The 16,720-nt window shown below is 46.3% G+C and overlaps 1 protein-coding gene across 2 annotated transcripts in view; it reads right to left on the bottom strand.

The window, feature by feature from the left end:
• The window catches only part of ZC3HAV1L (zinc finger CCCH-type containing, antiviral 1 like), a 32,400-nt gene extending 17,045 nt beyond the window's left edge, over positions 1-15,355 (bottom strand). For both annotated transcript variants that reach the window (XM_047763639.1, XM_047763640.1), the window contains exons 1-3: positions 14,620-15,355; positions 13,592-13,727; positions 115-373 (exon numbers count right to left, since the gene is read on the bottom strand). In XM_047763639.1, coding sequence (XP_047619595.1) covers positions 115-373; positions 13,592-13,727; positions 14,620-14,987 — 763 coding nt within the window. In that variant the 5' untranslated portion in view covers positions 14,988-15,355. The remainder of the gene's footprint in view (positions 1-114; positions 374-13,591; positions 13,728-14,619) is intronic.
• Between the last annotated feature and the right edge of the window lie 1,365 nt (positions 15,356-16,720).

The following is a 16,720-nucleotide window of genomic DNA, read 5'->3' as shown; positions in this document are numbered from 1 at the left end:
AAGCGTCCCGAATAACAGAGCAGCAATTAACCCACTAAGCGCTTTCTACCCAGACTCACTTTCAGGTCAGAACTACATTACTGACAGTACTTTGTCTGTCTCCGCGAGTCTCACCTTTATTTTCAAGCATCTTGTGCAGCTTCACGTGCTTGTAGGTAGAAATTATCTGAAAATTAACAACACTTGAAATATTCAGTCCTTGGTCCTGCAGCATCTTCAGGGCTGCAGAGTGAATGAGCTGATGGGATCGCTTGCATTTCTGCAGCCTGCACTCTCCCCTGACAAACAACTTGCACACATGAAACTTGTTGCATTTATCCTTGAGGTTGCAGTAACCATACAGGGCTTCGCCTTTGTTGTAGAGCAAACAGACCTGGTACAGAAAGGAGGCAACACTTGCAACATTCATTTTCACTGTATCTCTTAAGGCAAGAAAGGACAGCTTCTCTAAACATCTTCTGACCCTCAAGAGCTGTTAAAATCACTGGGTGAAAGATGGCTTTGTATGTAGCAGTTCCTCCACCCACATCTCCCCTTCACCTTGCCTGGAGCGCTTCCTTCCCTTTTTTTCTAACCTTACAGATTTTCCTCAAGGATCCTTCCTTCAGTATATGACATGCACCTACATCCCAATGGCAGGCTCCATTGAAAAACCAACTTGAACAGACCGCATGAACACGTGGTTCATCATCCAGACCAGGGCATTTTCTGGGGAGCACCTTCAACACTGGCATTGGGACAACTAATGTAAATCGGGTCTGTCCCAGGCAAACCAAGACCCTCCCGATGGGGAACTTTATAATGATGGAGCGGGCGGTCAGTCCCGAAACCACTAGTCAATCTGGACCTCACACACATAAAAAATGAGCAGACATGGAGTTCCCGTCATGGCGCACTAAAGATGAATCCAACTGGGAACCATGAGGTTGCTGGTTCAATCCCTGGCCTTGCTCAGTGAGTTAAGGACTAGGTGTTGCCGTGAGCTGTGGTGTAGGGTGCAGATGCGGCTCGGATCCCGCGTTGCTGTGGCTGTGGTGTAGGTCAACGGCTACAGCTCCGAATGGACCTCTAGCCTAGAAACCTTCCTATGCCACAGGAACGGCCCAAGAAATGGCCAAAAAAAAAAAAAAAGAAGAAGAAGGAAATACAACTTCCCTGGTTTCAGCGTGAAAGTCCCCATGGATGGAAACCCCTTGGTCCAAGCAGGGACTGTTCCTCATTCTAACAGTAAACCACATTATACAAAAAACTTATTGCCACGAAAATCAAGCCTAAATCCAATCACGGCTCAGACCTAACTATCAATTTACAGTCCATTCAGGGTACAGAGGAATGTGGCAAATGACATTAGAGTCACACAATTATCTGAACCTAAAATGTGGGCAATTCTACTGGACACAAACGACCTGGTTTAAAACAAGATGGTATCCGAGAACTATGGGTGGTTGCCAGAGGGGAGAAGGGGGAGGGACGGGTGGAATGGGTGAAGGAAATTAAGAGGTACAAGCTTTCTTTAGAAAACAAGTCATGGGGGAGTTCCCATTGCTGTGCAGTGGAAACGAATCTGACTAGTATCCATGAGGACATGGGTTCAATCCCTGGCCTCACTCAGTGGGTCCGGGATCTGGTGTTGCCATGAGCTGTGGTGTAGGTCATAGACGGGGCTCAGATCCCACATTGCTGTGGCTGTAGCATAGGCCAGCAGCTGCAGCTCTGATTTGACCCCTTAGCCTGGGAACGTCCATGTGCCGCAAGTGCAGCCCTAAAAAACAAACAAACAAACAAGTCATGGGGCTATAACACACAGTATCAGGAATATGGTTAGAAATACTGTAATAACTGTATACAAAGACAGATGTTCGACTCACTGCGATGATCACTTCGTAATGTGTTTATATGTTGTACACGTGAAACTAACATAATACTGTGCATCAATGATATTTCAATCAATAAGGCAAAAAATGGTATCCTACCTATAACTGTGATGCCCGTTTTCTAAAATGAACTCATAATTTTAGTGCCAATCCTACCTCCTCCAAAGAATTCCTGTAAAACAGTTTTAGGAATTTAAATGATTCTAAAGCTTATCTGAAAAAGGAAACAAATGAGAATCGGTTAAAAGAAAAAAATGTGAAAAAGAGTAATGGGCACAGAGGCTTGTACCATCAGATCTTAAAAAATATAAACTACTTTCATTAAACAGTGTGATTCTGTTTCCAGAATGTACCAGAGATCAAAGAAAACAGGTCCTAATAATTGATTCACTTTGCTGTACACCTGAAACTAATACGACATCATTAAGTCAAATCCTCCAGTAATGCCAAAAAGAGAGAGAGAGGGGAAACACGGGGGGAAAAGTGAAAAGAAAAAGAAATTTGATAGCCATGTCACAAAATACTGTGTTTTGGCAGAGTAGGTTAAGGATCCAGTGTTGTCACTGTAGCAGCTTAAGTCACTGCTGTGGCACTGGTTTGATGCCTGGCCTGGGAACTTCCATTATGTAGCTCGCATAGCCAAAAAAAAAAAAAAAAAGAAAAGAAAGAAACAAAATACTGTGTTTTATATGTTGAGAAATATTTCCCAGTTGCCCTGTAGGCTCCAACCTGAGTCAGTGCTACAGAGAGGTTTTAATGGGCAAAATCAGGAATCAGACTCAAGTCTATCCGAAGAATCCATGAGGTCTTAACCGTAGCGCCCTTCGGGGTTAGTCTTTTCACACAGGTTGTGATGCGATAAATCCCTTCTACCTTATACAGTGATTGAATGACATGGTGCCTGTACGGTGTTTCACCACATACTAAGTGATCAGTAAGTTATTTTAAAAAAGAAAAAAGAAAATAGACCCTAGACCTACTTCTTCAAGATTTGTTAGAGCAGAGCAATAAGACCATTTGAGCTTCATATTATCTCGCAGAAGACTTCACTGATATTGTTTCATGAGTTTTTTACATTTCTATTTTAATGCCTTTATTTTTAAGAAAACTGATTCTAACTTTCTCTTTCTTCTTGAATCAATTTTGACAAGTCACATTTATTCTAGAAATGTGTCCATTTCATGTAAGTTTTCAAATGTATCAGCATAACAAATTTCCTTTTCCTTTTTTTTTTTTTTTTGGTCTGTCTTTTTAGGGCTGCACCCACAGCATATAGACGTTCCCATGCTATGAGTCGAATTGGAGCTGTAGCCACCAGCCTACACCAAAGCAACGCCAGATCCGAACTATGTCTGCAACCTACATTGCAGCTCACAGCAACCCCCGATCCTTAAACCAGGGAGCAAGGCCAGGGATCAAACCCTCGTCTTGATGGACACTAGTCAGGCTTGTTACACTGAGCCACCAGGGAACCCCCAACAAATCTTCCTATTTCCAATGTATGTGCTTTCCAACACCCCATATGCCATTTTCCAATTCTCAGTGGACAATGACCAGGTGTCCCCCGAGTTTAACACAATTCCGACAATGACTTCGAGGAGACAGACTTAGAGACAATGTCAGAGCCTACAGGTTGCAGATCACATGTCCAGGTTGTCACCTGTGCATCTGACCTAGCGCAAACTCTCCCTTGGGTTCAATTAATTTCCTAGAAAGACTCGCAGACCTCAGAGAAACATGTTACTCACTAGATTGTTACAAACGGATATAACTCGCAGCAGCTGGATGGGAGAGAGGGCTGGGGAGGGTAAGTGGGAAAGGGCTTGGAGCATCCACGCACCTTCTGGGCGCCACTCTCCCCAAATCCCCACATGTCACCAACCCCAAAGCTCTCTGAAGCCATCCTTCTGGATTTTTATGGAGGCTTCTTTACATGGGCATGGCTGATTAAATCACTGGCCACCGGTAAGTGAACTCAGTTTCTAGCCCCTCGGAGTTCAGTGGTTAACGAATCTGACTAGGAACCATGAGGTTGTGGGTTCGATCCCTGGCCTTGCTCAGTGGGTTAAGGATCCAGCGTTGCCATGAGCTGTGGTGTAGGCCATCGGCTGCAGCTCTGATTTGACCCTTAGCTTGGGAACCTCCATGTACCGTGGGAGTGGCCCTAGAAAAGGCAAAAAGACACACACACACACACACACACACACACACACACACACACACACACAAATTTCTAGCCCCTCTTGCCTCCCAGGAGGCAAGGGTGGAACTGAAAGTGCCAACCTTCCAATCACATGACGGGTTCTTCTGGAAACCAGCTTCCATGCCTAGGTTACCTAGGGGTTTTCCAAAAGTCACTTCAGGAACAAAACGGAAGTCACTTTTTTTTTATCATTGTCAACTTTTAGGAAATTCCAAGGGTTTTAGGAGCTCTGGGTCTGAGGCAGAGACGAAGCCCAAATATGTGACTCTTATTATAAATCACAAGATCACAATGCGTCCCGCACTGGTTTTTGTATGTATATGGGGTCTACAGTATGTACTGTATCTTTAAGATAGTGGTAAAAAGGGATCATGAGGCATTTTCACATAAAAGATGTGAGGGGCCATTCCTGCCTCATCCGCTGTGCTTGTCCATGATCCCTGGTGTCCAAGTGGCCATGATTTGAGCCACATGACACACACCTCTGGTCCCAGATGATGAGACCAAAGCCGGGCTCTTGTCATAAGTGCAGCCAACGCATCACTCACAGAAGCCTGAAGTGCAGCTCACAGAACAGTGAAGTAGTTTAATACAACAAGATGAGGCTGAACCCAGGATACTTGGGCAGAAGCCATAAAGAAAGATTCAGGAGTTCCCATTGTGGCTCAGCAGTTAACGAATCTGACTGGCACCCATGAGGACATGGGTTCAAGCCCTGGCCTCGCTCAGTGGGTCAAGGATCCGGCGTTGCCATGAGCTGTGGTGTAGGTCACAGCTGTGGCTTGGATCCTGCATTGTTGTGGCTGTGGTGTAGGCTGGCAGCTACAGCTCCAATTGGACCCCTAGCCTGGAACCTCCATTTGCCGTGGGTGTGGCCCTAAAAAGACAAAAAGAAAGAAAGGGATTCAATAAGTTTAACAACATAAAAGCGTTAAATTTCGATATGTCAAAAAATTTCATAAACACTAACGGTAAAGAGAGGAGTTCCCTGGTAACCTAGCAGTTAAGGAACCAGCACTGTCAGTGCTGTGCAGCAGGTTTGATCCCTGGCCTGGAAAATTCCACATACCCATGGGTGTGGACAAAAAGAAAAAAGGTAACAGGGAGTTCCCATATTGGCACAGTGGAAACAAAGCCGACTAGTAACCATGAGGTTGGGGGTTTGATCCCTGGCCTTGCTCAGTGGGTTAAGGATCCAACATTGCTGTGAGCTATGCTGTAGGTCACAGACGCAGCTTGGATCTGGTGTAGCTGTGACTGTGGTGTAGGCCGGCAACTGTAGCTCTGATTGCACCCCTAGCCTGGGAACCTCCATATGCCGCAAATGCAGCCCTAAAAAGATAAAAGACAAAAAAAAAAGAAAGAAAAAAGGTAAACAGATGTTGCACGGCGCTTTCTCTTGGACACAGGAAGGACTAGACCCTGCCTAGTCTGCCTCATAGCTGCCTCATGCTCCTCTTCCTTCCTGCCAAGAACCAGCTCCAGGGGCTGCTGGATTCCATCTGGGCAAAATGGTTGGAATCTATTCAGCTCATGACATACCAAACCTGGCTTCAAAACTTGAGATAAGAAAAGTGATGGACGCTGAGATGAAGCCTGTTGAGTCCTAACACGGACGCCAGTGCCACCTCCGGGTGCAAGACTCTGCTGCCTTGCGGGCTGCCCCTGCCCTCTGAACCAACAGCTCCAGCTCTTGCCTCCAGCCTTCTGACTTTTTTCCCTGCTCGACCCTGAAATACCTTAGCGTTAAAAATGGGACCACGGTCATGAGCTACCCTCTATTTTCCCACCATCCTCCCTTCTTCCCAACCATTTTCTGGCAACTTAGAAAATGTCTATGATAGAATCATTGTGCTAGATTAGAAAACGCTATTTTTTTTTTGTCTTTTTGCTATTTCTTTGGGCCGCTTCCGTGGCATATGGAGGTTCCCAGGCTAGGGGTTGAATCGGAGCTGTAGCCACCGGCCTACGCCAGAGCCTCAGCAACAAGGGATCCTAGCCGCGTCTGCAACCTACACCACAGCTCACGGCAACGCCGGATCCTTAACCCACTGAGCAAGGGCAGGGACCGAACCCGCAACCTCATGGTTCCTAGTCGGATTCGTTAACCACTGCGCCACGACGGGAACTCCTGAAAACGCTAATTTTTTTTAATGGCCGCACCTGCAGCATATGGACGTTCCCGGGCCAGGGATCAAGTTGGAGCTGCAGCCTACACCACGGACACAGAAACACCAGATCCAAGCCACATCTGTGACCTATGCCACACCTTGTGGCAATTTAGGATCCTTAACCCTCTGAGGGAGGCCAGGGATCGAACACACATTCTCACAATGTCAGATTCTTTAACCTGCTAAGCCACAACAGGAACCCCCAGAAAACTCAACTTTTAACTGAAGCTCTCTTGTAAGATTTTCTTTGAGGATTCCACTTTTTTTTTTTTTTTTTTTGTCTTCTTGCCATTTCTTGGGCTGCTCCTGCGGCATATGGAGGTTCCCAGGCTAGGGGTCGAATTGGAGCTACAGCTGCCGGCCTACGCCAGAGCCACAGCAACATGGGATCCGAGCCATGCCTGTGGTGTGGTGAACCACACCACAGCTCACGGTAACGCCGGATCCTTAACCCACTGATCAAGGGCAGGGATCGAACCTGCAACCTCACGGTTGCTAGTCGGATTCGCTAACAACTGTACCACGATGGGAACTCCCACTTTTTTTTTGTCTTTTTGTCTTTTTAAGGCTGCACCCACAGCATATGGAGGTTCCTAGGCTAGAGGTCTAATTGGAGCCTGTAGCTGCCAGCCTATGCCACAGCTGCAGCCACACCAGATCCAAGCCACGTCTGCAAGCTACAACGCAGCTCACGGCAATGCTGGATCCTTAACCCACTGATTGAGGCTAGGGATCGAAGGCACAACCTAATGGTTCCTAGTTGGATTCATTTCTGCTGTCCCAATAGGGGAACTCCCAGCTATTTTGTTTTAAAAAATTCTTTGTGAGGCGTTCCTTTGTGGTGCAATGGGTTGAGGATGTGGTGTTGTTGCTGTGGCTGCTGGGGTTGCTGCTATGGCAGAGGTTGAATCCCTGGTGCAGGAACTTCCACCTGCTTCAGGTGCAGACAAAAAAAAAAAAAATTCTTTGTGTATAGCTAAACAGATGCAAACATGCTAATTTTGCCATGATAGCAGTTATAATGGGTATTTTTTAAGCATTTGGAATTATATTGTTATTCCAAAGCAATTAAAATTAATATCTAAAGCCCAAAAAAAGTAAATGGGGAGGAAGGGGAAGAATACTTTTAAAAATGCGACCAAAAAAGTAATTTGTATCATTAAAGACATCTTATGAATTAACAAGAAAAGACAAATTCCTTGATAGAAAAATCAGCAAAATAATAAACAGGCAATTTATGAAAGACAGCCTTCATAGGCAGACCTAAATTTAAATTTTCCATTTACAGAGTTCCCATTGTTGCTCAGCAGGTTAAGGACCTGACATAGTCTCCATGAGGATGTGGGTTCAATCCCTGGCCTCATTCAGTGGGTTATGGATCTGGTGTTGCCACAAGTTGGGGGCGTGGGCTCAGATATGTTGTTTCTGTGGCTGTAGAGTATGCCTGCAGCTGCAGCTTCAATTCAACTGAACCTGGCCCAGGAATTTCCACATGGTGTGGGTGCCGCTGTAAAAATAAAAAATAAATTTGCCACTTACTATGTGACCTTGGGTAAGTTATTTAATATATCCAAGCCTCAGCTGCCTCACCTGTATTTTTTTTCTTTTTTGTCTTTTTAGGGCTGCACCTGTGGCATATGAAGGTTCCCAGGCTAAGGGTCAAATTGGAGCTACAGCTGCTGGCCTATACCACAGGCACAGCAACACCAGATCTGAGCTGTGTCTGCACCCTACACCACAGCTCATGGCAACACTGACCCTTAACCCTCTAAGCAAGATCAGGGATCAACCTTTTTCCTCATGGATACTGGTCAGATTTGTTTCCTCTAAGCCATGAGGGGCACCCCTGCCTCACCTGTAAAATGGGGACAGCCATCCCTCACTCACGGGTTATTAATGAGCCAAGGTATGCGAATTGCTTAACATTCAGGAAGCACTCAAAAAACCTAGAACAGGGAGTTCCTGTCGTGGCTCAGTGGTTAATGAATCTGACTAGGAACCATGAGATTGCGGGTTCCATTCTTGGCCTTGCTCAGTGGGTAAAGGATCCAGCGTTGCTGAGAGCTATGGTGTAGGTCGCAGATGAGGCTTGGATCCTGCGTTGCTGTGGCTCTGGTGTAGGCCAGTGGCTACAGCTCTGATTAGACTCCTAGCCTGGGAACCTCCATATGCCGTGGGAAGCGGCCCTAGAAAAGGCAAAAAGAGGAGTTCCCGTCGTGGCGCAGTGGTTAACGAATCCGACTAGGAACCATGAGGTTGCGGGTTCGGTCTCTGCCTTTGCTCAGTGGGTTAACGATCCGGCGTTGCCGTGAGCTGTGGTGTAGGTTGCAGACACGGCTCGGATCCCGCGTTGCTGAGGCTCTGGCGTAGGCCGGTGGCTACAGCTCCGATTCGACCCCTAGCCTGGGAACCTCCATATGCTGTGGAAGCGGCCCAAAGAAATAGCAAAAAGACAAAAAAAAAGAAAAGGCAAAAAGACAAATAAATAAATAAATAACAAAACCTAGAACAAGATATAAAAATTGTAAATACCTATGCACCCAACATAGAATCACCTCAATATATAAGGCAACTGCTAACAACCTTAAAAGGAGAAATTGGCAATAACACAATAATAGTGGGGGACTTTAATACCCCACTTACAGCACTGGACCGATCACCGATCATCCAGACAGAAAATCAATAAGGAAACACAGGTCTTAAATGATGCCTTAGACCAGATGGACTTAATACATATTTACAGAACACTCCATCCAAAAGCAGCAAAATACACTTTTTTCTCAAGTGCACATGGAACATCTAGGATAGATCACATCCTGGGCTACAAATCAAGCCTTGATAAATTTAAGAAAATTGAAATCATATCAAGCATCTTTTCTGACCACGATGTTATACGACTTCAACAACAAGAAAAAAAAATGCAGGAGTTCCTGTACTGGCTCAGCAGAAACAAATCCAACTAGTAACCATAAGGTTTTGAATTCGATCCCTGGCTTCACTTAGGGAGTTAAGGATCCAGGATTGCCATGAGCTGTGGTGTAGATCAGAGATGTGGCTTGGATCTGGTGTTGCTGTGGCTGTGGCATAGGCCAGCGGCTACAGCTCTGATATGACCCCTAGCCTGGAAACTTCCATATGCCACAGGTGGGGCCCTAAAAATAGCACGAAAAAAAAAAATGTGAAAGACACAAGCTTGTGGAGACTGAGCAACATGCTACTAAACAACCAATGGATCACTGAAAAAAAAATCAAAGAGGAAATTTAAAAATATCTAGAAGCAAATGACAACGAAGACACAACAACCCCAAACCTATGGGATGCAGCAAAAGCAGTTCTAAGAGGGAAGTTTATAGCAATACAAGCCTACCTCAGGAAACAAGAAAAAGCTCAAAGAAACAACCTAACTTTACACCTAAAGCAACTAGAGAGAGAAGAACAGACAAAACCCAAGGTTAGAAGAAGAAATCATAAAGATCACAGCAGAATCCAATGAAACAGAAATGAAGAAAACTATAGAAAAAAATCAATGAAACCAACAGCTGGTTCTTTGAAAAGATCAACAAAATTGATAAACCCTTAGCCAGACACATCAAGAAAAAGCAACGAGGACTCAAATCAATAAAATGAGAAATGAAAACAGAAAAGTTACAATGAACATCACAGAAAAACAAAGGATCATAAGAGACTACTGCAAGCAACTATATAAGCCAATAAAATGGACAACCTAGAAGAAATGGACAAATTCTTAGAAAATACAATCATCCAAGACTAAATCAATATGAAATAGAAAACATGGACCAATTACAAGTACTGAAATTGAAACTGCGATTAAAAAACTTCCAACAAACAGAGCTCCAGGACTAGATGGCTTCACAGGTGAATTCTATCAAACATTTAGTGACAAGCAACACCTATCCTTCTGAAACTATTCCAAAAAATTGCGGAGGAAGGAACACTCCCAAACTCATTCGGTAAGGCCACCATCACCCTGATAGAAAAACCAAAGATACCACAAAAAATGAAAATTATGAGCCAATATCACTGATGAACATACATGCAAAAATCCTCAACAAAATACTGAATCCAGCAATACATTAGAAGGATTGCACACCATGATCAAGTGGGATTTATCCCAGGGATGCAAGGATTTTTCAATATCTGCAAATCAATCAGTGTGATACACCACATTAACAAACTATAGAATAAAAGCCATATGATCCTCTCAATAGTTACAGAAAAAGCTTTTGATGAAATCCAACACCCATTTCTGATTAAAAAAAAAAACCTCCAGAAAGTTGGCATAGAGGGAACCTCAACATAATAAAGTTCATATATGGCAAACCCACAGCTACCATCATTCTCAATGGTGAAAAGCGGAAACAATTCCCACTAAGATCAGGAACAAGACAAAGATGTCCACTTTCGCCACTAGCATTTGACACAGCTTTGGAAGTCCTAGCCATGGCAATCAGAGAAGAAAGAGAAATAAAAGGAGTCCAAATTGGAAGGGAAGAAGTAAAACTATCACTGTAGCGTCCTAAAGACGATACCAGAAAGCCCTTAGAGTTCATCAGTGAATTGGTAAAGTTGCAAGATACAAAATTAACACACAGAAATTGACTGCATTTCTATATTCTAATGATGAAAGATCAGGAAGAGAAATTAGGGAAACGGTCCCATTTACCATGACATCAAAAAGAAAAAATACCTAGGAACAAATCTACCTAAAAAGACAAAAGACCCGTACTCTGAAAACTATAAGATGCTGATGAAAGAAATCAAAGATGGCACAAACAGGTGGAAAGATGTACCACGCTTTTGGATTTGAAGAACGAATATTGTCAAAACGACTGTATTACCAAAGGCAATCTACAGATTCAATGCAATCCTTATACAATTACCAATGGCATTTTTCATAGAACTAGAACAAAATATTTTAAAATTTGTTTGGAAGCACAAAAGACCCAGAATAGCCAAAGTCAACTGAGAAAGAAAAATGGAACTGGAGCAATCAGGCTCCCTGACTTCAGACTGTGCTACAAAGCTTCAATCATCAAAACAGTATGGGAGTTCCCATCGTGGTACAGAGGGAACAAATCCAACTAGTATCCATGAGGATGCGGGTTCAATCCCTGGCCTCGCTTGGTGGGTTGGGTATCCAATGCTGCCATGAAATGTGATGCTGGTCACAGATGCGGCTCAGATCCCGTGTTGCTATGGCTGTGGTATAGGCCAACCACTACAGTTCCAATTCAACCCCTAGCCTAGGAACTTCCATATGCTGTGGGTGTGGCCCTAAAATGCAACAACAACAACAACAACAAACACATTATGGCACTGGCACAAAAACAGAAATATGGATGAGTGGAACAGGATAGAAGGCCCAGAATTAAACCTACACCCCTGTGGTCAACTAATCTATGACAAAGGAGGCAAGAATATACAATGGAGAAAAGACAGCCCCTTCAAGAAGTGGTGCTGGGAAAACTGGACAGCCACATGGAAAAGAATGAAATTTGAACACTCCCTAACATCACACACAAAAATAAACTCAAAAGGGATTAAAGACCTAAATACAAGACTGGATACTCAAAACTCTTAGAGAAAAACACAGGCTAAACATTCTCTGACATAAACCACAGCAATATCTTCTCAGATCCACCTCCTAGAGTAATGACAATAAAAACAAAAATAAAAAATGGGATCTGGGAGTTCCTGTTGTGTCGCAGTGGTTAACGAATCCGACTAGGAACCATGAGGTTGCGGGTTCGATCCCTGGCCTTGCTCAGTGGGTTAAGGATCCGGCGTTGCCGTGAGCTGTGGTGTAGATTGCAGACTCGGCTCGGATCCCAAGTTGCTGTGGCTCTGGCGTAGGCCGGTGGCTGCAGCTCTGATTCGACCCCTAGCCAGGGAACTTTCATATGCCGCGGGAGCGGCCCAAGAAATGGCAAAAAGACAGAAAAAAAAAAAGGGATCTAATTAAACTTAAAAGTTTCTGCACAGCGAAGGAAACTCTAAAGAAAACGAAAAGACAAAACACAGAATGGGAGAAAATAGTTGCAAATGAAGTGACTGACAAGGGTTTAATCTCCAAAATATATAAACATCTTCTGAATCTCCGTACCAAAAAAACTAGACAACCCCATCAAAAAATGGGCAGAAGATCGTTTAGATAAGTCTCCAAAGAAGACATACAGATGCCAAAAAACACATGAAAAGATGTTCAACATCACTCATTATTAGAGACATGCAAGTCAAAACCACGATGAGGTACCACCTTACACCAGCCAGAATGGCCATCATCAAGAAATTCACACACAATAAACATTGGAGAGGGTGTGGAGAAAAGGGAACCCTCTTACACTGTTAGTGGGAATGTAAATTGGTGCAACCACTATGGAAAACAGTATGGAGATTCCTCAAAAGAGTAAAATTAGAATTACCATTTGATCCAGCAATTCCAGTCCTGGGCATCTACCCAGAGAAAACCATGACTCGAAAAGAAACACGTACCCCAGTGATCACTGCAGCACCATATACAATAGCCAAGCCGTGGAAGCAACCTCAGTGTCCACGGAAGAAGATGTGGTACATATACACAATGGACTCTTACTCAGCCATGAAAAGGAATGAAAAATAATGGCATTGGCAGCAACATGGATGGACCTAGAAATTATCACACTAAGTTAGTCAGACAGTGAGACACACAATGAACTTCTTGGCAAAACAGAAACAGAGTCACAGATGTTGAAAAACTTATGGTTACTCAAGGAGACAGGTTGTTGGCGGAGGGATGGGCTGGGGGTTTAGGACGGAAACACTGTAAAATTAGATTGTGATGATTGTTGTACAACTATAATAAAATTCATGGAGTTTAAAAAAAACAAACAGAGTTCCCGTCGTGGCGCAGTGGTTAACAAATCCGACTAGGAACCATGAGGTTGCAGGTTCGATCCCTGCCCTTGCTCAGTGGGTTAACGATGTGGCGTGGCTGTGGCTTTGGTGTAGGCTGGCAGCTACAGCTCCAATTAGACCCCTAGCCTGGGAACCTCCATATGCCGGGGGAGCAGCCCAGGAAATAGCAGAAAAAGACAAAAAAATAAATAAATAAATACAAATAAAATAAAACAAACCTGGAGCTATTGTTATTATTTCTACACCACATAGGTCCATTGATCCTCATGTATGGAAACCCAGTAAAATCAGAGACTCCAGAAAGGCCAGCTTTGTACCATACCCAGCCCCCTTCCGCGCAGGCTGTCCTCTATAAGCAGACTTTTGGCGCTCTCCCCTGACTTTTTTCATGATGCAAACCATATGAGGGTGACCTCTTGGGGACTCACCTCTGGTAAAAGGCAGGGGTCATTCTGTAAAAGCAAGATCCGAAGCTGGGCCTCATTGAGGCCAAACAGTCCATGGTTTTTCAGGACTTGGATATTGACAGGTGTGTGGATATCATGAGAAAGGGTGCAGGTAGACCTAGATAGAACACAAAAGTCTCAATCAAAGGCCCAGAGAGGGTCAGCCTGTCAAATTCCTTGCCTAGGGCCACTTTCAACTTACAGATGAAGTTCAAGAATTTTCCATGAACCCATAGATCCCGCCTAATAAGCTCTGATAATAAGAAAGCTGGGTTGAAGCAACTCCCCTCCCAGAGCCATTTTCACTCTGAATGAGGACTCTTGAAGGCCAAGGTTACCCCTTCCTGCAGTCACCCGCCTTGGCAGAGGGCGCTCGCCAGTTGTGCAGACCACTGCTCCCAAGCCCACCAGCCAAGCTTAAAAAGAACCCTTGCCCCTCCCCCACCCCGCGGTGGGGCGCGGGGGGCGGGGCTCGAGTAAAGCCCTGAGTCGGGGGGCAGCCGGAAACCACCTCGCCAAAATCATCCAGCTCTCGGTTTCCTGGGGGCCCGAGAGACAGATCGCGCTTTCCAAACCCGGAGGGCACAGATTCGCGTCTGTAAAACTTTGTGCTTGAGTGGGAAGGGCCAGTCTCTGAATAAAGGCTCCGTGCATCTCGTGGGGTCTGCAAATGGCCTTAAAAGGACCACTGCAGGAAACGAACCAAAAAGCTCCAGTCTTGATTTATCCCGGCCGTGTCATGGAGGATCCCGGGGGGCAGAAGCTGCAAGTGGGGGGTCGGGGGATGTGGCTGAGAAATCCAAACCGAGACCAACTTTCGCCTCGCTCCGCAGCGGAGCAGGGGGCTCGAGGGAGGCCTCCCCTGGAGGACGCGGAGGGGTCCCTTCCCCAGGCTTCCCTTCCACCCTGTCGGAGGGGAGTCGCCCGGACCAACGATCGCTTTTCTCTTTCCTTCCGGGCCCCGCTGCGTCCCGCCTGCCGCCCTGCCCCCCACCTCCCTGCGGCCTCACCAGCAGTCGCGGTTTGGGCACTTGCCCAGCATGTGGCGGTGGCAGAGGTGCAGCTGGTCGCAGGCCTGGCACTCGCCGCGCTGGTAGCGGGCGCAGACGCGCGCGGAGGACACGGCCACCACCCTCCAGGCCAGGGGACCGCCGCCGCCGCCGCCCGCTCCGGCCGCCACCTCGGCCTCGGCGTCCCACGGGCCCTCCCGCACCTCCACCTCCTGCAGCAGGAAGCGGTCGGGCCCCGCCTGGCGCAGCACGTCCCGGAGCCGGGCCTCCGAGAGCTCCACGTGGCCGCGCAGGTCCTGCAGGAACATGCGGCCGCCGTGGGCGCACAGCACCTTGGTGAGGAAGGAGCACACGGTGGGCTCCGCCATCGTCGCTGCCCCGCTCCCTGCGCGGCCGAGCGCGGAAATCCGAGGCGGGCAGACTCCTCCCAGTCACGTCCACGACTTCAAACCCGCTTCCCAGGAACGCGCCTGGAGGGCGGGCGAAAGGCGGCCGCCGTGGGCCGCGGCGCGGAGAGGAGGGCCCCGGGGTCTGGGTCCCCTTGGGTGCGGATCAGGCAGGGACAGGACTGATGGTGCGCCTGCTCTGGGCCAGGAACCCTGAGTCCTCGCCTGGAGGGACGTGTATAGTCGCGGAGAATCTGAGATACTTGGTAAGGGCTGCAAAGACGGTGGAACAGGTAATGTGGTAGAAGGTGCATAGAGCTGCGGGGTCTTAGGTGGTTGGGAGGGGAAGATGTCAGCCGCGGGAGGCTGTTGAACCCTTGAAATGTGACCAGTCCGAATTGGGGTGTGTGAAATATACACACACTGGATTGGGGCGCTTTAGACTGTAGAGTGTCAACTACCTCATTAATAACTGTATTCGTCATGTTAAATTGATAATATTAAATAAAATGATACTATAATTTCATGTTTCTTTTACTTCTCATGTCGTGATGAGAAAATGTTCAATTACATGCACTGCTCACTTTATATTTCTTTCTTTCTTTTGTTTTTGTCTTTTCAGCGCCGCACCCGCAGCATATGGAGGTTCCCAGGCTAGGGGTCTAATCAGAGCTGTAACTGCTGGCCTACACCACAGCCACAGCCACGCCAGATCCGGGCTGGATCTGCAACCTACACCACAGCTCATAGCAATGGCTGATCCTTAACCCACGGAGCAAGGCCAGGGATTGAACCCGAAACCTCATGTTTCCTAGTCGGATTCATTGCCACTGCGCCACCACGACGGGAGCTCCTCAGTTTATATTTCTGTTGGACAGCACTGATTTAGACCTGAACATTCGCTGAGGGGCTTTTTGCCCAACACCATACTGATTTTCAATGAGCATTAAATCATTTGAGCCAACTGCTGATGCGTGTCAGAGTGCAGAGATGAATAAAACATAACTGAGGAACTCAGTGAGGGGAGCTGCTGTCTTTCAGGGTGGTCGTGAAGATTAAATGAGTTGACGTTATGTAAAGAAACTAAAGAGGAGGGCGACCGGCCAATTTCTCTGCCTTGTGAAGAAATTTGGACTTACCAGGAGTTCCTGTTGGGGCTCAGCAGGTTACCAACCCGGCTAGTATCCATGAGGATGTGAGTTCCATCCCTGGCCTCGCTCAGTGGGTTAAGGATCCAGCATTGCTGTGAGCTGTGGTGTAGGTCGAAGACTCGGCTCAGATCCCGAATTGCTGTGGCGTCAACCAGCAGCTGTGCCTCTGATTCTACTGCTGGCCTGGGAACCTCCATATGCTGCAGGTGCGGTCCTGAAAAGCAAAAAGGATGGAAGGAAGGAATATGGATTTACTGAAGGCTGGGGAGTGACCCCTCTGCCTAGAATGAGCCCACCCCCACCCCCAGCTAGATGTCTCCTTTTTGTCATTCAAGTCTGAGCTTAAATGTCTTCTCTGCAATGTGGTCTTTCCTAACCTCCCAGTCGAAAGCACCTCCCAGTCTCTGTATGGAGCTTATCACACGTTTTTCTTATTTACATATTTATAGCATTCAAGAGTGTGGAAGCAGAAATCTCATGTGTTTTGGTCCTTGCTGTATCCTCAACACTTAAAAGCAGTGCCTGGCTATACTGCAGAATAGGTGTTTTTTGTTTGTTTGTTGT

Source organism: Phacochoerus africanus, chromosome 16 (assembly GCF_016906955.1).
Source record: "Phacochoerus africanus isolate WHEZ1 chromosome 16, ROS_Pafr_v1, whole genome shotgun sequence".
Taxonomy (NCBI): Eukaryota; Metazoa; Chordata; class Mammalia; order Artiodactyla; family Suidae; genus Phacochoerus; species Phacochoerus africanus.
The sequence above is the reverse complement of the archived record's forward strand: the minus strand, read 5'-3'. Positions and strand labels throughout refer to the sequence as shown.